Source organism: Artemia franciscana, chromosome 9 (genome assembly GCF_032884065.1).
Source record: "Artemia franciscana chromosome 9, ASM3288406v1, whole genome shotgun sequence".
NCBI classification, from domain to species: Eukaryota; Metazoa; Arthropoda; class Branchiopoda; order Anostraca; family Artemiidae; genus Artemia; species Artemia franciscana.
Window position 1 is genome coordinate 32,751,272 of NC_088871.1, and position 22,437 is coordinate 32,773,708.

The 22,437-nt window shown below is 34.2% G+C and overlaps 1 protein-coding gene across 1 annotated transcript in view; it reads left to right on the forward strand.

Moving 5' to 3' along the window:
- The first annotated feature begins 1,093 nt into the window (after positions 1–1,093).
- The window catches only part of LOC136031292 (delta(24)-sterol reductase-like), a 40,035-nt gene continuing 18,691 nt past the window's right edge, over positions 1,094–22,437 (forward strand). The window contains exons 1-6 of the mRNA XM_065710739.1: positions 1,094–1,348; positions 3,564–3,719; positions 6,806–6,911; positions 9,672–9,885; positions 13,799–13,970; positions 17,216–17,356. Of these exons, the coding sequence (XP_065566811.1) occupies positions 1,121–1,348; positions 3,564–3,719; positions 6,806–6,911; positions 9,672–9,885; positions 13,799–13,970; positions 17,216–17,356 (1,017 nt within the window). The 5' untranslated portion in view covers positions 1,094–1,120. The remainder of the gene's footprint in view (positions 1,349–3,563; positions 3,720–6,805; positions 6,912–9,671; positions 9,886–13,798; positions 13,971–17,215; positions 17,357–22,437) is intronic.

The window sequence follows — 22,437 nt, forward strand, 5'->3', positions numbered from 1 at the left end:
TTACAGCCCTTTTCCCAGGGCAGGTAGGGGTTATTTCAACCTCGGAGACAGGTTTATTAGACTTTTTGACTATTTTGGATAAAATGGTAATCTCCAAGTTTTAAATTTGTTGTGTTTGGAGACTAAGGGAGGACCAGTTAGCAAATAAGAGCAAGAGAATGAAGGCTAGATGCCTTCTCATCACTTTTTGGTTGGTAGAGCTATCTGTTTCCAGTCAAATGAGCACCCTCCAATGTTTCTACGACAACCCCTCCCATACGAAGTTGATCGAAAAAAATTACACTTGGGGCCTATGGCTCTTTACTAAGGGTAACGGTAAGGTTTATTTCTGACTGAGAAAAAGAATCAAAACTTAACAGCAAGAGCAGAGGGTTTATGATGGGGTCGATCCCCCTCATTTACGGTATAATCCCTTTTCATTTTATTTTTTTAAGGTCGGTCTTTACTTTCACTTGAAAACTTTATATTTAATTTCTATTCGTTTTTAGTCCTATATACAGGGTTACATTAAATATGGAGAACGCTACTGGTCTTCAAACACCACACTTTATTTTGAAAAGTTTGACTTTTATAGAATAGTCTTTCCCAAAAAAGATTCAGTATATTTGTTCTTTAAAATAAAGTCTATTTCTACAAAAAAAAAAAAAAGACTATCGTCTCCACAATAAGAGAGGACAATTTTAGGTCGCGCAAGTTTATTTTACGTTATGGAAAAGTGAACTTGCAGCAACAAAGTGGAATTTTTGGATAAACAATTAATGAATTCTAAAAACCTAAGAAACTTTTTTTAGAACCCCTTTCACGCTTGATTTCCTTCTATATTGCACATTTGTGAACTTAGCCACTTAGTATAGGAAATTACTGCTTTGTATGAGCACTGCTGAAAACTTTCTCGACTCCCACCAAGATTTGTCTCGTACAGTCAAACACTGTATTTAAATTTGATTAAGTTTGAGACACGTCCTTTGAAGACCAATAAAATTGACGTGACTATCCCACGTTATTTCGAATAGGATGCTTGCATAATCATGACTTTAGACCCCGAAAAGATAATATCGGTAATTTTCTATAATCTCTCTTTTTTCGGTCAGCACAGCAACCGGTTATTTTCATTTTGAAAATGGCCAAGGAAGAGAAACGGTCTCTGATTTCTGAAAATCTAAGAGACAAATTTAATGAAGGATTTGAATATGTGCTGATTCATTATAGATGGGTTTTTGTGTGTTTTTTCTTGCTGCCTGTGTCCTTGATATATGACATATATTTTTACCTGAGAAGCTGGGTGATATTTAACCTAAATAGTGCGCCTAAACATCATGATAAAAAAGTCAAGGACGTTCAGAGACAGGTAAGATTTGTGGGTTGTTTGGTTTTGTGAAAGTCTTTCTTTTTTGAGGTTCCGAGTTTCAGGGTCTATTCACTAACTCTCGGAACACAAATTTCTGATGGTCACAACACAACTTCTTGGTCAAGCCGAATGCAGAGAATTCTCGAATTGATGAGGGCTCCAGCATTTTTGGGGTTCGTGTTTCTCGGATCTATGCCGTCAGGTGCTCTGTTGGAGACACTTTTGCCGATTCTGAAAAGAATTCCCCTAAAACCGTTTGTTTTCTCTAAAGCTTAAAATTTTTATACTGCGTAAAAAAATGGACCTGCTTGGTCACTCTCCTTTTCGTTACCATCATGATGGTATATCCCCAAGGGGTAGAGGGGTCATCGTTTTGAATTTAACTACGTTCGAATGAACTAAAAGACAACGTTAATTGATTATGTAGGATATCCTCAAGATTTTTTGGGAGGTTATCATTGGCTTCTTGGAGGGACGCCACTTAAGAAAAATTTAGGGCGAACAAGAATTTTTAAAACATTTTATAATGAAGACAAAAATTTCTTATTCAAAAATCCAAGGAAGGGGGTAATTTTGTTGTTTTCTTTTTTTTTTTCAATGAAAATACAATAAAGAATGTATAAAGATGGCCAGAAACACATATTGATTTGTTTCTTTTCCCATGGATGAGCACATCGAATCAGTGGTTGAAAAATCCTAGGAGGGGGATTATTCTGTCGGAAATCCAGTTTTATGACGTTTTTTAAGTAATGAAAGAGATTATGCCTCATCATCAGGGGTGTTTTTTTTGGGGGGGGGGCAAGGGGTATTTGCCCCCTCCACAATAATTTGGAGTAAAAAATTATTATGTAGCACATGCCTCTTGACTATCCTGATATGGACCTTTCTTGACCCCCTCCCCCCAAATAAGAATGCTGGAGCTACGCCCCTGCTTATCAGGGTGCTGCAAAACAACTTTTTTGGCCCAAATGGGTTCAAAATGACTCCAAGAGAAAATTTTGAGAGAGTGATCAATTCAAAACTCAACTACTGGAAAACCCTGTACACTATCCCCTTGTCTCAGACCCCTCGGGATAGTCCAGTAGCACTTTTGTCCGTAAAAACATTTATAGTTCATATAAAATTAACAAGTAGTGTAGGCTCTTTTTGCAGTCATACTAACGTACTTATAGTTAAATATGATTGCATAGCCAAACTTTAAGTATTTAGAGGCAGAAAAGCAGTAACCTCCCTCATATTTAGGAAAATTCGTTTTATTCTGTAAATGAGCTTTTGTTCTTAAAACGATCTTGAAGCCTACAAGTTTAATTTTGACGCTTTTGGCATTTAACCTAAGAATCGAAGGAGAGGTGGGGTGGGGGGTCGTGCGGAGTGCAGTAGCTTTCATATTTAGGGTAATTTCAAATATAATATTGGAAAGTAAAATAAATGCACCAAAATATAGAATTTTTAGTTTCAAAATATTTATGAAAAATACAGTGAGACAAATATCTTAAAAAAAATATGAACTCGTGTTTTTGCGTTTTATTTATAGATTTTTCCCTAATTGGTCATTTCAGAAAACATAACTACTATACTCGGGATGGCCAACAAACTTCGTCAAAGAAAAAGAGAGCAGGAGGCTAAATAAAAATTCAAATTTTGATCTTGCCTAGAACGGTGGAAATTTAGCTTCTTATTACCACCCACCTCTTTTTTCGGAAAGAGTAGAATTTGACAAAACACCCTGTTCTGTAATTTTCTTTTTGTTTTTTTATTTACGGACGAGCCTGAGCTTAAAAGATAAGAATTACATTCACGTTTTGTGACGTCATAGAAACCAAACAAAATGATGAGATATAAGGGATTCTATTATATGCTCAATTTATTTTTTTCTGGTAGCGGTGTCATTTTGTTACTATTTATTTAATCATTATCGTTTTATGCAATTAAAGATTACAATTTAACCATTCACAAGTAGGAAAATAAAATAAAAACTATAGTATAGAAACATAATCATTTATTAAAATGAGCACAGAGGTAAATAGAATGAAAAACCTTTTTTATACTTTTTTAAAACATTTCATTGCTTGCTTAGGTTTAGGGGGCGATTCCCTGCCAAAATCCCCTGAAAATTGAGGCTATGTGAAATATTTGAAATTTTTGGTACCAGAAACCCTTCGCAACTTATGGCTTTATACTAAAAATAGCCCAGGAAATTTCTTTTGTATTGCAGGTTAGAAAGTGGAAAGAAGAAGGGAGAAAAACCCCGATGTGTACTGCTCGACCAGGGTGGCAGACCGTTTCCTTCAGAAAAGGGAAATACAAGAAGACTATGTTTAATGTGAAAGTTAATCTTATGGACGTTTTGGATATAGACGTCGAAAAAAAGGTGAGCCTCTTTATTTACAATTCATATACCCATCTCTTGATCACCTAGCCTTAAATTGTCAATGCTTACGCAGATTTCTTACCTCAATATTTTTGCAAACCTCAAAAACCATCCGATCAGACGATTTGGCTTTCTGAAGGTTGACGATATCCACACCCGCGTCTCTGAAAAATCCAATTTACCGTTCGCATACTTTTAAAATGAGGGAAGAAAATGCTACGTTTGTCCAGCTCTTTACTTTTTCGGCATGATCAGAGGCTTTTTCCACTTAAAAGCAGTATTTTAAAATCAATATCTGGATTATAAATATGACGTACCACTGTCAGTCTAATTATCAAAATAGTGAATTCCACAACTTCGTTTTGAGGAAACATCATAGATTCTGGTATGGATTTTTAAATTTTGCTGTTCCATATTTTGAAACTCCATAGTACAGTTGAATAATCTTTCTTACTTCACTGACAATCTGGAACCTTGTGTCAAGGATCTGGCTTATCAGAATATAAAACGGCTATCATATATAAAACGTCTCGTATAACATCATGGACCTCAACCACCTCTTTTTTTGTAATTAGGCTACGATGAAAGACCGTGAAGATATGTCTACAATATTGTTAATCACTCATCTATATAAGCAAAATTTCGTTGAAAGACGTTTTCAAGAATAAGAGAGGACCTTAAAGAAGAAATTCATGATAAACATGTCAGACGGCAAAAAAAGATTAATCGCTAACGTGCTAGTGCCTGGACTAACAACAAGTCAAAAATGAAAACATAAAACAAGCACTAAAATATTCAGAGAAATTCCTAAAGAAAAATAAATCATCCAAAAAATTCCCTATTATGTTCTTGAAAATGATAAAAACGTGTACTATTGTTTAGTTATTTGAAAAAGCCCCATACAATTTTTTCAAATGAACTAGTTGATGCTCTACAGGGAGATGAAAAGAGTGTATGCTTGTCGATGATGATTGTACCGGTATTGGCAAATACTATCGTCATCCAACTGAAGGACAAATGAATGTACGGAACTCATTATGACAACAGTCTCTATTTAAGTGATACATAGGAGCGTCTAAGAAGCATTTATACAACTAATTAGCACCCTGTAAGAGTGCTTTGAACAGTATTCGAGAGTTTTTGATGCTTCAATCTAATTGGATAAGAACCCTTTGTTTACGTATAGTGTTTTTTACTTGAAAGTATGCAGACATTTTATGGGGGAGGTGGATTTTTATGTTTGGGATGGGTTTACACGGGGACAATCTTCTGTGTGGAAAGAATTTCCAGGGGTGAACTCTCCTGGGGAAATTTTACACTGGGGAGATTTGACAGAACTCATATACGAAATTCTTTTTATGTGTCTTACTTTATCTTTGCCTATTCACTTTTACATGTGGAGATGTTCCGGGGTAATTGTCCGAGGGAATTTTTGGCGTAATTGAATTTCCAGGAAATAATTTCCACGGAATCCTTTTCAAATCTTTTTCAAATGAAAGTATGCCAAGTAGAATTTTTTCAGGCTGAATCTTATGCAAGACATTTTGCACAGGGGGAAATTTTCAGGAAGAAATTTTTCGGGAGGGGGGATGTATTTTACGTGGAAAGAATTTTCCAAAAAGTTTTTTCCCGTGAGGAGAGGTAATGTTTCATGAAGGGTGAGCCAGGTTTACCGGTATTATCTGAGAAACGATCAGAAATTAAATAGAAAAGAACAAGCTTTTTAAAACTAAAAGTAAGGAGCAATATAAAAATTAAAAACGAAAAGAAATTATTCTGTATATGAAGGGGTTGCCCCCTCCACATCACCTTCCTCTTTACCCTGAAGTTTGATTGTTTGTCCCAAATTTTTAAGAACGACTTCTGAAACACAAGGGCCGTTTATCTAGAATACGAATTTTTTTGAAGTTTTAATGTTGCGCTTACTTTCAGTTGAAAAAAATTTGTTTTTTTATTTTAATTTCAGCAGGATCTAGACCAGTGGTTCGCAACCAATTTTGGGCCATGCCCCACCTACGCATTTCTAAAATCCTGACGCCCCCAACTTGATATTTATATTTTATTATTCAAAATTTTATGCGTATTCACCTGAAGGAAGCTTAAAAGGCCATTAACTTGGTATTTTTGTGATCGTCTTTCTGTGTACATTTTATACTAATTAAAAAGTGTTTTCTGAATACAATACCTTTTACACAATGTATTAAATAAAAGACAGTTTTGTCAACTGAAAGTAAGGAGCAATATTAAAACTTAGAACGAACAGAAATTATTTGGTATATGAAGAAGGTTGCCTCCTCCTCAACACCTCACTCTTTGTTTTGTTTTTAAGAAAATGTTCGTTTTTTAATATCTGACCATTTTTTAAAAATCCCAGGAAATCTGGCCCAGCTTTCAGGGAAAAATACGCTCCCCACAGATGCATCCTGTAGAAAATGCGATACCGGTGAAAATTTACACAGCCAATTACCCTTAACAAATCCACGCGTAAAATTGAGACGGAAAAGCAAGAAATATAAAAGAATTTTGTAGGAATTCTGACAAATTCCCCCAGTGTATAATGTCCCCTGGAAAATTTACTCCCTGGAAACTCCCCTCCTCATGGAAAATTATCCACACGGAAAATCCCACTAGTCAAAAATTTGCTCTTCCTACCCGAAAAATGTAGATATACGTCCCAATAACAAATACTGTAAGTATTTAGGAGGTTTCAGTTTTAAACCGAGCTATAGCGGGTATTCTAATGGAGCCACTAGCCCCGCAAGAGGCTATCACACGCACTTGGGTCTTGCGCAATACTATAGTACACCTGTATGTTATAGTACACCTATATGTTCCGTAATAGGGATTGTTTGTTTACTTATGAAATGTTTTCTTGAAGATGTCTTTGGTTGTTAAGTTAAATGTTTAAAAACCTATGAGGGCCAGGTAAAACCTTCAGGTCTCGCTAGTCAAGATGCAAACGTAAACGTTAGCGTCATAGTTTTTCTTTTGATTATTTAAAAAACCTAAGGGGTTATGGAAAAACCTCCAAGGCCCTCCGAAGTAGAGAACATAATCCTTTATATTATTATAGTTATATATTACAGATTGTCCGGGTTGAGCCTTTGGTCAGCATGGGACAGCTAACAGCTACTTTAGATCCCTTAGGCTGGACGATTCCCATTCTTCCTGAACTGGATGACTTGACTGTTGGTAAGTCTTTATAAATATTTTTTGGTTTTGAGTATGAACTATTTCGAGCTAGTTCGTATTGTAGATGCGGCTGGGCTTACCATAGAATTGAGCTGGATAGATATCTAAAATGACGCAGCTTAGGAAGTAACAAGTCGAATTTATCCTTTTTATGCTTATCTACCATTATGTGGAAATATATTCTGCCAAATATATTTTGACAAAATAAATAGATTACGCTTACCATCCAAAAAATCCTATTCTCTGTTTTTGTATGAATGGTTATAAATATTAAAATCAAGATAGTTTTATATAGCATGAAAAAATCAAATAAAGAGTTAAATATTTTTAGAAGTTGCAAAAATCGTGAAAAGGAAATAACTTCTTCTGTTGATATCGCAACAGTATATACTTGAACATGGGAGTACGCATATCCTTACGTGACTGTCAAGCACCAAGGAAAAAAACAGATAAATGGATGCCAAATATCCATTTAATAGTCAAAAGCTGTGGGAAAGATCAGAAGATTTGGTGAAAACATATAGATCAACCCACACAAAAGAGCTTTCCAATGAATAAAAATTTGATTACTGTAGAAAAAGATGAATAAAAACAAACTAAAGAAAAAAACACGACTAATACTATCCGTAGGAACTCATTAGAGACATATAACTATTCTGTGTGGATTTATGAATTTCGTGTGTGTTGTTTGCTTGCTAATGTAGTGTAAATGCTGTGTTGCGTCAGAAACATGTAAATACAACTATAGTCTGTCCCGATGGATCTAGCTGCAAATTTAACAACTTCGTCTATCAGATTCATGGAATCTATACACGCTGTCTGTTTGCAAATTTTCATTCTGAATTGAACTCGCTAGGTCCATCATATGTTTTGAGAAATGTTGCTTCATCAGCTTCATCAAACTCACTGAAAACAACCAAGAAAATTAGGAGGGAACTATTTTTTTCCAAAGTCACTAATCCTATGGAGTTCTTCTTGGTATTTGTAACCAAATTATTTTTTTTCTTGCATTTTGAATTCTTTTTTAATATTGACTGCTTTCAAAAGTTGTGCTAAAAGTAAAAACATTTTTTTTTATTTGTTTTGTGTAAAAAATAGTGGTTGATTCATTTCAATGCAGTATTTCTAAATAATGCCGTGTTTTATTTGGTCTTGTTTCAGTCTAGTTTCAGTCCTGTTTCCTTAATAGCGTTTTTTTTACGTATTTAGTAAGCTCAAAGCCGTTTTATTTGCAGTTTCCCGTAAGGGACCGTACCGTTTTCCGTAACTAGATTCCAAAAATCGAAACTTGTTCGTCCAGATAGTTTCACCCCTTGTTTCATGAAAATGGCGGCAGAAAATATTTACCTAGTGGATGTATTTTTCCAGATATGTGTACAGCACTATTTTTCTGTGCCTACTGTAAGGTATGCCCTTGGCTTTAGCAAATTACAATACTTTGTGTCTTTTTTGAATCCTAAAAAAGCTAGACTTCACTTTACCAGACTTTACCCATTTGGGTAAATGTATGACAGTTCATATTATTGACTTACCAATAAAGTGAAAATACCACTCGATGCCTTTTTTATGCTCTTTACAAATATAATAATCGCTTCTATTGCAAATTCAAATTTAAGCACTTTTTGACCTAACCTAACCTAAGATGCATTTGTGGATTTTGAAAACTTTTGCCAGTAAGCTGCCTAGCTCTTTTCCAGCGTTTTATTTGTCAAAGGCAGTACCGAAACGAAACAAGACGAAGGCTCAAATAAAAAGGAATTATGCGAAACAAGACTGTAAACGGTAGGCCAAAATGAAACTATCTTGTCTCAAATAAAACGTGGCTTAAATGAGAGGTAGGTTGAGATGTATTCTTTTCGTTTTTCTATTAAAGGTGATACAGTTGGTGATACTAGGTACCCCAAAAACTTCCAACTTATGTACAGATACATCTATGAAAAGTTGGGTTTGCTATGAGTTTTATTTTTCAAAAACTATATAAATCTATTTTTACTTATATTTTAGTGCATATTAACCTATGTGTTCGCTTTGAAACAAACAATTTTACGAAAATCCTTTGATGAAGCTGTAACATGTGCAAAAAGGAAAAGATGCTTATATTTATGGATTTATTGGTCTTAGATCTATTCATTTACCGAGCCAGAATTATGATATTATTCAGATTTTTTCCATGAGTAGATTCTAAGCCTGCTTAAAAAAGGGAATTTGTCCTTTTTTTAGTGATTTTTAAAGTATTTTCAGTCTAAAAAAATATGTGCACCAAATTTCAAAGATGTAGTTATAGAGATGGATAAAATTAAATGTCAGCTATTGAGTGATATCAAAAGTATACTTTTTTGTAGATATATGAAGACCATAGGAGACCGGGGAAGTAATACACAAAAAATTTCCCAGTATGCATAAAGCTTAATAAAACATTAAGAAATCTGTTTTAGGAAACCTTTCTGTTTTCTTCCTTCTTCGTCTTGACTGGGCAAGAGTAAATTCTATGAGCTTGTCGTCTTTCACCTTTGACTTCTCAATCTTTAAACAAGCTTCGTGCTCTTCAGCTGTTACTTTAACAGCTCATTAATGTTTGATTTAGGTAATATCTTTGCGATAGTTCTGGAAGCCTCACTTTTCTACTAATAAAAGGAAGGTAAAAAAAGAATTGGAGACAGCGATAAAAAAAAGAGACATTCTGTAAAAAAGAAAAAGCAAGAAAGGTAGCTTGAATACCCACTTCAATGTTTTTCAATTCCAAACAATTCTTGTTTTCAGGCGGACTTGTCATGGGAACTGGTATTGAGTCTTCCTCACATAAGTATGGTCTATTTCAGCATATTTGTGAGGCTTACGAATTGGTTTTAGCAGATGGCTCTGTAGTAAAATGCTCCAAAGAAGATAATCCAGATCTTTTTTATTCTATTCCATGGTCCTATGGAACTCTTGGATTTCTCACGGCGGTCGAAATAAAAATTATACCAGCTGCAAGGTAAGGTAGTTTCAAATTTGAATCCGTTATGGTTCTACTACATAAATTTTCCTTACTAGACCATTTTTCTTACAAAAAAAAAAAATTAAAAAAACAGAAGATTGTCACAAATATCTTAGTGGTTGAACATTGCTCTTGTAGGACTAAAACTTCATTCGCCATAAGCAGTTTAGGAGCATTCAGTTGAAGTAAAAAATATAGAGCTTATCTCTCTTGATTTATATCATGAATTTGTATCCCCCCCCCTGAACTCATTATCAGCATGTTAAGAAACGAGAAAAATTATATGGTGATATTGTACAGCTTAATAGAATGAGTTTATTTCAAGATGCAGTTGATCGAAAATGGAATCTAGTCTTAGAAAATTTTAGAATTTTTTTTTATCCAGGATGGGTTCGAAAAGGCCAAGATTACTAAGTTAAAACTTCAAAGAATGTTGAGGGAAATGTGAAAGTAAACCAGAAGACACTATATGCATCCAGGCTATCAAACGGGTGTAGCTGCAGCATCAGTAGAGGCTGAGGATATTAAGGGCATATTCAGGAAATGTCGAAGAGGAAGTTGAACAATGCTCATAATCCCCCCCCCCCTTCCTTGGCCTTTTTAGTTGTCATTTTCAAAAAAAGTTGCCATGTTTACAATATCATAGGCAGCACAATAGCACTGTTTACGTAAAGAGCGATGTCGGCACAATGTATTATTTATTCAAAATAGTATGTAAGCAATATCACGTGTTTTCAAAACAGTATATAAGCAATATCACAGGTAGTACCCCTCTATAATTAATACAAATATCATTGAAACTTGTAAAGGAGCTAATTTGATTCAAAATATAAAGGTTTAGTGTCCATTTTAGAATTAAAAAGGGATTGGAGGGCAAGCAGCATTTCTCTTCAGCCCATTCATTTTCCAAACGCATCCAGCCAAAACTGTGAGACAACTATTTTGTTCAGCATAGTACAACGGTCCACCAACTATGTTTTTAGGGATATTGGGTATGCCAAACCCCCCATAATTATACAATTGGTCCATTAGGTTTTAAAAAGAAACGTTTCTTTAAACTAAATCAAAAGGCATTGTGTTTATGGTTGCTAATAAGACACCTCAGCAATATATCAAGAACAACTGGAGGTATTAATTTGAAACTTTTGGGGCTACTACTATTAGTACTTCTGCTCTTACAAATTAAATAAACAAAACAGTTTAAGTGTATCCAGGATGTCAAAGAGCATAGGTAGAATCTTTTTGGAATGATATTGAGTTGTTGTTTTATTTTTAAGTCAACTTCAGGAGTTACAAAATTAAAAAAATAGTGTTTGTGTCAGGATTAAAAATTGTAGAAAACGTTTCTTCAATATACAAATATCAGCCCATACTATTTGTTCTTATAGAAAAAACTGAAAAAATATAAAACAATATAAATATAAATATATGTAAAAGATATATATATATATATATATATATATATATATATATATATATATATATATATATATATATATATATATATTTATCTTTATATATTTATTTTTGGCTAAATGGAGCTCTTTACCTTTTTTTGAAAGTTTGTTTGGTGGAAAAAGTTTTTTAAATTAATCTTATAAAAGATTAATTGTACTTAGTTGAAAATTCCAACAAATATTAAGGGGGAGATCTTGAGGTAAATTTAAAAAAAAAATGTGTAAATCTTGGTTTTTTTATGGTGTGTGCAATATCTCAGAAACAGGTAGGAAATAAAATCACTTTTTTCAGAGAATGTTTGTGGGGATATTCAAATACATCAAAAGAAGGCATTTGTATCCATGGTTTTTACTGAATGGTGTTTATTTGTGCTGTACTGAAAACAAAACATATTTAAACTTATTTTGTATTGTATAATATTTGAAAAAAACTAATAGTAAAATAGCCTTAAATAAAATCTTGAATTCTGAATCGCTAAAATTTCCAGGAAATAATATAATTGAATATTAAACGTATGTAATTACATATTACATATTACAAATATAAGTACAATTACTTGATTATTATAGTGATGTTGTTTTTTATTTTCGCTAATGGTTTGAAAAATTGAAACACATTGTTAAAAATACAAAAACGCAAATGTCACAATATACTTTAGAAGGTTTACGGTTTGGAGGAGTGGGCAGTAGCCAAACTCCTCTGTACAGTAAATTCTGTTCCTTTTAAGTTTGACATGAGTATTAATTTAAATTTTCACTCGTTTTAGGGTCAAATTATTCATATACATCAGTATCTGTTACCTTTATGTATTATATTACTTTCTTCGAGTCACGGCTTCGAACTCTGGAGTTGTTTTGGAATTAGTAGATGGCCCTTGTTTCTGTGTGGAGATTTTTGACAAACAAATCTTGGACAGTAGAGTTTGAGCTGGAGGATTCCATAGTAACATGTTCAACTTTGATAAAAACAATGTCTTCTTTTAAATCCAGTTCACGCTCGACCAAGGGGTTTCTAACGGATGCACTGGTGTATTTTCAAATCGGAGTTCGATCATCCGTGGTCGTAATATACTTTATAAGTTACCCTGCGCTTATTCTCTGATGCCCTTATTCTCTTCTCTCCGCGCCGCATCTTGGAAAGGACTGTCTGCGCGGTCCAACCCCCCTCTAGATACACCACTGCTTATTGACTGTCATTAAAAACGATATATAGGAAGAAATGACGAATTAAATTGCAAAAGGCCAACTCTAAAAAAGTTCAATTTTTGATGTCAAGATATTTCTTTTTGATACATATGGTGGCAGATAAGAAAGAAGGATTTATAAGAGAGAATTATTGAAAAAGCCTGCGGGCTATAGCGTAACAAAATGCAACAACAAGCAAAGCTTTAGATAATGCAAACCAAGAAAAAAATACAACAGGATCATCATTTTTAGCCGACAAACAACAACAATAATAAAATTCAACTCCTAGAAACAGTAACAAACTATTCCCTCAAACAAAATAGCACACGTGTTCCTGTCGGACATCTGCTCAATTAACAAACAGTCACTCCCAGATACTTGTTCAAAACATTCATTCCACGACTCAGACAGCTCTTCACACCTGGATTAAAAATGAAAGAGATTCTCATTCACACATCCACACATAGGGCAAAAGCGGGGTTTTGGATGCTGGCTTAACATTTCCCAAGAATGTTTTTTTCTCTCCTAAATCCTAATTATGTCCCTCAAGAGCAACAAATTCTTCAAATCCTCACCGTTCAACCCATGTTTAAAATAAACCTCCTCCTACCACTATCTCTTAGCTTTGGAGTAAAACCTCAAAGATATAGATTGGTCTTTTTGGGCTTGCCGCTCATGGATATCTTGGTTGTTTAGGGTTTGCTGGGCTTGCTTCGATACTGATACGCTCTCAGCCATCAGGCCTTTACCTTCATTCCATATCTCCGACAGGCCACAAAGATCCAGTATTTCGTGAATTATTTGGTCAGGAATCACATCTAGTATCCTTCAAACTCTTCAGATAAGCTGACTTAAAAAGCCAAACTATTAATGGTTTCATTTATATTAAGTCTAATATCTTTTTTTAGCTATAATATCTGTCTTATAATATCTTTCTTTTTAACTATATTTGGGCTACGAGGGGGATAACTTCCCAGTTCATATATCAAGTAATTTCTGTTCGTTTTAAGCTGAAAATTGATTTTATTTTTGATCTATTTAAAACCAATAATAATAAAAGTTTATTATTGGTTTCATTTTTTATTAAGTTTAATATCTGTTTCTTCGAACTTTTAGTTCATTGTTCTTTATAATTTGTGTTAGTTGTTTTTGCTCTAGACATAGCTTCGCTATGTATTGAGCTTTTTTTTTTCTATTTTATGTACATTAGCTTCGACTCACTCTTGTCAAAAAGAGGATCAGAAGAATTAATAATATTTTTTTTATAGGTTTGTCAAACTTAATTACGAGCCAGTGAGATCTTTAGAAGAAGCAGTGAAAGCTTTTGAAAAATGTTCAATGAATTCAGAGGAAAACGAGTTTGTAGAAGGGATTATGTTCAGTCTAAATAAGGGAGTCATAATGACAGGAAAGATGGTTCATTCTGCAGAGCCAGGAAAGGTAACTCTTGCCTACTTATAAGCCTTTTCATACATAAGTAAAAGGATAAGGAGTAAGAAAAACACCCGTAAGGGTTCAAAATCGATCGGAAAACATATGAGAAAATATATGGCAAATAAATGAATAGAAGAATCTTTGGCTTTAAAGTGCGTTTAGAAGACAAGATATTTTTTTTTAATTTACTATCACAATCCCAGATAACCACACCAAATTCAAATTTCACAGTGAAAAAGAAGTTACAACAGAAAAAAATAAGAAAAAATGTACGAATATATAGACAAGAAGGGAGAGAAAATTTGACGTCGTAAACATTAAACGGCTTAGAATAAAAAATCCATGTTAGACAATGAATTAAAGAATAATAACATAATAACACATAAAAAAGAATCATTCACTGAAATGTTCGAATTTTGTTCCAATTCTTTAAGAATGACACCCAAATCACAAAGGCCGTTTAATTAGAATAAATCGCTCTTTTAAAAGGACTAAAAATACATTAGCGTAAAGAGCGAGGTATTGACGAGGGTTCAAACCCTCTTATATGCTAAATTATTTTTGTTAGTTTTAAGTTTTCATGTTGCTCCTTACTTTCAGTTGAAAAACCTTTTTTGTTTAATTTCTGATCGTTTTTTAAATAATGCTGGGAAAACCAGCACCCCCTTTATGGAAAATTCTCTTCCCTCATGAGAAATTCCTCCATGAAAAGATCCTCACACGCTACCCCTTCCCTCGAACTCCCCTCCCACACACACAAACACTCCCACCAAAAAATACCCTCTGAAAACGTCTGTAAACTATATTTAAACATTGGGCAAAGTTCGTAACTTGCATTCCTTCCCCCGGAGATTGTTCAGGATTAAGTCGTCCTCAGAGACATAGTTATTAGATTTTTCGACTATGCTGAACGAAATGACTATCTAAAAATTTTGATCTGGTGACTTTAGGAAACAATGAGCGTAGGAAGGGGCCTAGTTGCCCTCTGATTTGCTTGGTCACTGAAAAAGGGCACAAAAACTTTTGATTTCCGTTTGAATGAGCCCTCTCATGACATTCTAGGACCAACGGATTGATACGATCACCTTCGGAAAAAAAAGGGAACAACAAACACGCATCCATGATCTTTCTTCCGGAGACAAACACAGAATTCCACATTTTTAGGGTTTTCTGATACACTGAATCTCATGATGTGATTTTCATTAAGATTCTATGACTTTTAGGGATGTTTTCCCTTTTTTTAGAAAATATGGCAAATTTTCTCAGGCTAGTAACTTTTGGTAGGTAAGACTAAACTTGATAAAACTTATATATTTAAAATCAACATAAAAACCTAAGTCTTTTGATGTTTCTATTGGTATCATATTGGTATCCGTTTTTAGAGTTTCGGTTACTATTGAGCCGGATCGCTCCTTACTACAGTTCGTTACCACGAACTGTTTCAATAAATGCAGTATCTTTTCCTTTCCTATAATCTATCACTTGATATAGTATGCCGCACGTATGGTCAAATCTTGCTTGCTCTTCAAATTCAATTTAGGTCAGCTTTGCTTAAATGAGAGCTATCAAATTTTTTATCGCTGCAAATTGACATAAGTTCTAGGTGCGGTAATTTGGATTCTTTAACGATTGAAAATTGAACAAAATCCTGACTCAGCCTAACCAGCAGCACAATGTGAGACTGAATTACATTTAAAGAAACCAAAGTGGTTTGTAAATTAAAAAATATGGAACTAATTTTTGCTAAATGGATTTGTGACAGCCAAAAATAGGCCTTAATTTTTTTTTCATTACTGAGACATTTTGAAGTTTGGTTGTTTTGGTTTGTGGTGCCTGAAATTGGACCACCAAACTTATATTTTGACTGGATTAATCTTACAGGACATGCGGATGATGAGGTCAATATAGGGGATACAGTGACAAGGAGCCCAAATTACACCCAAATTTGTTTTGGCTCTAATCAGCCAATAACTTACAGAGCATGTATATGCTTATGGAAAAATATACTCAATAAGAGACAAATTTTGAAAAAAAAATTATTTGTATTGACTTTAGACAGTGTAAAATAGGCAAAATATCGCTTTTTCCCACTAATTGGAAATTTTCAGGGTAAGTATGCTAGTGCGAGGGGACCTTACTGAGAACAACATTTTTTTTAAAGAACAATTTGATTAGCCTAAATCGACCCGTATGACAAAAAAACATATTTTTTTGGCTTCTCCTGTTGAAAATTTTTAGGGTATATCCACAAAACCAAGCAGCCATTTAAACAAAAGATGTAAGGAAACAGTTGTGGTTGTATTGAATCATGACATTCATTTTTTTAAGGGAACAAAGCAGAATCCCCTTCTATAAAAGACCGTGACATGCATTTATTTAAACAAACGGTTTCAGTGAATTAGAGCACGAAAAGACGCTTCTAATAAATGATAAGATGCGAATATATTCCAGGGTATCTAAATAATGGGGCCAGGATTTCTTCACCTCCTATAGAAAACCAAAAATCCTGCAAATTTCAGTCATTATGAGTAAAGTTTCTCTCTCTATCCACCGTATACCATTAAAAAACTACTCTATAAAACTACAGCTGATCAAACTTTTTGACTTAATACTCAAATTCTAGTGCTCAAGAGGAAAAACTGGCAACAAAAATTTTACTAATATTTCTGCAGTTAACTAACAAAAAAGTTCTGTTAATTAAAATCAAACACAGACTAAATCATAAAAAAAGTTTTTAAAATGAAAAGTGTTAAAAGAAAAGTAAACAGCCATATTAAATCCTAAACAAAAAAGTAAAGTCATACAAAAATGATTAAACCGATTAAAATTAAACCGAATAATTACCGATTAATTAATGATTAAACCATATTAAACCGAACAACAATTACCACGAACAATCCATTAAACTGAAAACGAACAGAAACAAAACTGAATAATCATATCGAAATAAAAGATATTGTTACGGAAGAATAGATTAATCTTAAAAAAGCAGAAGTAACCACACATAAAAGTTGGGACACCTCCCTAAACCCTCTAAATGTCAGAATGTGATTTACACTTCATTGAAATCGGTTTCTAGTTGTAAAACTAATAAGTTTTTCAAATTTAGTCTGGAAGTATGCAGAAAAAACTTATGACATGAAAAATTCTGATGTGAAAAAATAAAAATAGCCACAATAACATGTAAAAAAGAAAAGAGACATAGTGAATTTTTTGTCTACAAAACATTAAATAGAAGTTTTACATTTCAGTTGAATCCGATCGGAAAGTGGTATAAACCTTGGTTTTTCAAGCATGTTGAAAGTTTCCTTTCGACTGGAAAGGCCACTGAATATTTGCCATTGCGAGATTATTATCATAGGCACACTCGTTCAATATTTTGGGAACTACAAGTAAGTTATGGTGAATATAGCTATGCACTACTTTTTTTTTAAACTGTCTTTTTCTATGCATTATCTTCCTTTTCCAAAAGATTTTTCCTTTTCAATATAAATTGCCACTTTGGATTTGGTTCGTCAGTGAAAAACATAAAATGTCTAAGTTATACTTCCACAACTTGAAGGATTATGTTGGTAATTTTAGGCATGAAATTCTAAATAGATGTCAAAAGATGTTAGATCAGGAAATATAAACTTCAAATCACGGAACATTTCAAATCATTCAGATGTATGTTTTGGAATATTTGTAATCTTAGTTTAACCTGTACTGGTGTCTTGCGAATATTCGTTATTGGCACGTCCCGATAAAAGGTATTTGTTTTCTTTCATTAGTAGTCGAATGAAGGTTTCACGCTTGCGTTGCTTGTGATGATTTTAGATGATGATTAAGATGGCTTTATGGATTTTTACATAAGCCTGGTGTGAAAGCATATGTCCAAGAGTGAAAGTTTGTACTTACTGTAACGTAAATTAACCACTTAGTATTATTAACCACTTAGTATTGAAGATCAGGTACTTAGCGTGAAAGCCATTTAATCCTTGCTCACACAGCTGCGTTTTTAAGCATAAAACAGGCGGCTTTGTGTCGCAATCCCACCATCTTCTGTTTCTTCGTTGTTGTTCTTATTTTTTCCTGAAAGTTTGTACATATGACGTTTTACAAGCTTAAATATTATTAATATTAAATATTATTTATTTAAATATTAGATAGGTTTATTTAAATAAATATAAATTTAAGAAAAGTTGATTTTACTTGTTAGTAAGTTCTTACGACATCTATGATAAAACATGATAGCCGCTTCAAAGGAACGATATTATTTGTTTTTGCTTATTCCTGTTTCCGTTTGTGTTGACTGCCAGTTAAACTTGTGTAGTTAATTGACTGATTATTCATTTTGCATCTGAAAAATACTAAGAAGCGTAAATACACGGTAAAAATATGTTGCGTAGGAAATCACGTTTAACGGTAGGCAATCGGAAACATGAATGCTATTTACTGCAAAATGGCCAGCACAAAATGTTTAGATAAGCGAGGGAAAAGAAAAATACTCTGTTTGATTCAAACTTTGTGTATCGGGGAATTCTTAAACAAAAAGGCTAGCAAATCTTTCAGAAATACCTTTTTACTCATAAATTTAGAAGCAAATATCAACAGGGTGAATTAATATTTTGCTTCGACAGTAAAAACAAATTGAAATGTTTTGGAACTAATTTCAAGATGCTTTTATGGAAATTCTGCTTGCGCTGGACAATCACGTAAGGATTTGGTCGCATTCAAGTACAAGCTTGCCACATTTCTAAGGAAGCAGTTGTACCGGTTCATTAAGACGATAGGTTGACTTTTTGGGCAGTACCAAGAAGCTAATCTTTTGGTTTCCATGATTTATTATTATGATTTTTACGGAAAATGATTTCAGGTGGTGACTTTTTTTGTTAGTATTTTGGGAGATTTATTATTGTTTTGTCGTCGGTCAAGCCGGCCGCTAAAGACGGCCGCTCAAGTCGTATGATTTATTAGCAACTTTCATTTATACTTTTAGTTTTCTGTTAATAAATATTTTCTCACTTTGGAAAAACAAAGTAAATATATTTTGCAGTAGTGAAAAGCTTCCACAAAAAATTACTCAGCACAGGAGGATGATATCCCCAATCTCTATCCAATGAAATAAATGGTGTTGGACAGGCAAGGCAATAGTTAGGACCTCTATAGGTGTTTTTATTGTATGAAGAAAATTGTGTTATACCGTCGTGATTTGTAGGTAAATTATCTGACCAACAATAACTACTACTAACAACTCACGGTACGACCAAGCCGCCTGAGGCCAACACAGCCAATCATGCTTCTTCTCTACCCGAATCTATTCAAAGATTCACTCTTTACTTTTCACATGAAGGTTCATGTTCATTTTAATCCTTCCTTCTGACATCTTCCCACCCGATTAGGGGACAACCCTCTTTTCATCTGGGTCTTGATAGATAGCCAAAAAGCACAATCTTTTGTAATCTTTCATCCATAAAACTTTGCCGAGCCATCTTAACCTCTCTTTCACCATAGCCTTATTTTCTGTATAGCTTATTGTTTGGCATACGATCAGTCAAATGGATTCCTAAGGCTATCCTTAGACAATTTCTATGGAAAATATTCAACAAATCTTCCTCAGCCTTCCAAAACAATCATATTTCAGAACCTTACGTGGCCATTGTCATTACCGTAGCATCCAATATTCTAATTTTGGTTCGCAGACTTATCTTCCTATTTTCCCAGAGGTTTTTCAGCTTTGAGAAAAAACTAACAGAAGGATCCAATAGAAAAGCTAATAAACTACTCACAGTAACATTCACAAAACCTCGCATAACAATCACCAATGACAAAAAATAATGCCTGAAGAATGTGACGGTATTTTATTATATGCAATAATCGTAACAGTATATTTACTATTTAATTGTCTTTCACTAAATTTAGGTAAATTTTTTCAAGTCAGTCAATTTCAAAGTTTACAAAATAACGCTTTCCATTTTTGGTGTTAGCTTCTATTAACGTAAAGCTTGTCTCATTTAAAGACTTTAATGAAGCCGAGGAACGAGTCGTGGCATTATCATTAGTATCTGAGAATATTTATTGCGTTTTACTCGAGCGTGCACTACAGAAGAAGGGATAAGTCCTGATGCGCAGAGTGATTTTTCCCCTGTTGTTAAGTTTCAGCTCTTTTTCCCTGCTATTCAACCCTGAAAAAGCCTATGTATCTTATCATTTATTTTAATTAATAGCTGGGTCCCGGGGGCCTCGCCGCCGGGCCCCAGCACGGCACGTGGCAGACTTCTATATATGGATTCTCATTGTCCCTTGTGTTCTATTGTAGTTTTTTCAAAGATATTTGATTATTAAAGCAAGTCCAATTTCTAACAATAATATATACTAAGCTTCAAAGCTATGGTTTTCTTTTTTAAGGTTTTTGAATTCTGGTAATCCCTTGTTTTTAATTTAATTTTTTTTACTTTTTTTTAGTTGTTTCTTTTTTTGTTTTTTACTTTTTTTTTTCTTCTTAGTTTTTTTTAATTGTTTACCTTTTTTTATACCACATCTATACCGCATTTTTCTAATGATTGCCCTTGAGCTTTGTTGATGGTGATTGCAAATGTTAATCGAATTAGGAATTGCAATCTTCTAAATTGAAAAGACAGATCCATTGGAATCATCGGAATGCGAGGAATAACCCCACCCTCGGAAGGCCCTTTCAAGATTGTTGCCTCTATTAGGTTTTCCGTTGTATTTTTAACGGCAAGTCGCGGGCCATTGCAAAGCTTTGTTGGGTTAATATTTCGCAACAGCATTATTGGTACGCCTATTTTTAGTTGTAACAAGTGTGGTGGAAACCCCGGGAGATCCAGGGAGTTTAAAAATTCTGATAGATAAATAACCACTTCATTTGATTCCAGAACGGTGTCGACTGACTTGTAAATGACTGCCTGGTCTCGAATCTTGGTCAGAATAATATTGTTGATTTCGTGGACGTCTTTGTTCTTGGCTGCCAAAATCGCTCGTTCACTTAGCCATTTATGATTTTTATAGTTCGTTAGAATATTCGGAAATTTTTTTGACGTCAATGACGTCATTTTGACGTCATTTTTTGACGTCAATAAATTACAGAATTCAGAAGGCAGTTGTATACGTCCTGAATTGACTCAACTGGGTACATTCCGTTTCCAATTTTCAGCAATTGATCTGAGAATGTTTCACCAGAGTGATCGTTTTGCAATGGGACACGCATATCTATTGTTTATTTTAATGTATTTACGTGTGCCCATAAATAATATTTTTTTCAGGCAAGCATTTATTTCATCCGCAGGTTTCGATCTAGGAATAACAGGTAATGTTTGCTTGAAATCTTCCGCAAGCAATATTAATGTGCTGCCAAAGAGTTTAGAATTTCCTCGCAAATCTTGCAATGATCGCTTGAGAGCCTCGAGCGATCATTTTTTTTTGTGTGCCATCGTGCATTCGTCCCAAACAATAGGTTTGCATTGCTGCAATACTTTACCCATCCCAGATGATTTGGAAATACTGTACGGGGGAGTTTCTGTAGATTGCATATTCAGAGGCAATTTCAAAGCAGAATGAGCAGTTCTCCCACCAGGCAACAATGTTGCGGCTATTCTGGACGATGCAAGGGCCAACGCTATGCCATTTTTGGATCGAATTGATGCCAGCAGCAATTTAATTAGAAACATTTTACCAGTAGCCTACCTCCTGGCGCATCCAAGAAGAAGATTTTTCCAACTTGGTTATCGACACAATGCATTATCTGATCACAAATTCCTTTTTGTTCAGACGTTAACTTAGAAACATTTTTTTGTACATACGACAATAGATCAATCGTGTTGTAACTTTGTTCACGATCCAATTCTACACATTTCGAAATAGCAGCAGTACGATTAGGTGAAGGCACTCCCAAATGCTTGAGAAGTTTGTTTGCCATAGATAACCACAAATCTTCAATCATAACTAAGGCGCAGTTATAAATTCCTGTTGTAAAGTCCAAGGTCATATCTGAGCTCTCTAGCCGTATTCGGTGTCTAGCCGTATTCGGTGGAGTATATCCTCGACCATTTGCGATCTGTATTTCTCCCATAACTCTGTAGAAGATGAAGGAGAGCAGGTTGTCAACATGATTCCAAACAATGCACGAATTTGACTTGGAGTTGACGTTTCGTATGCGTCATCGATGCAATTTTACCAGTGATGGTCGTTCTCCAATAAATTCAGAGCTTGGCATGCATTAGGAGAAGTGTCATGTATAGTCCTGTTCACAATTCTCAAATGCTCAAAGGATGTCGGGCCGGTTACATTAACCAAAAGCAGGCGGAAAAAGAAGCATTCATCTAGATTGGGATGAATGGTGTAGATTCTTCCTATCGTGGTTTCTTTGAAGATGTTAGGTTGGCCGTCGACTGACTCACCCCGTTTTCGACGTTCAGATGATTTTTCATTAGCATTCCACGTGTAATACGTAGGCACCTCAGAATACAGCTTGGTC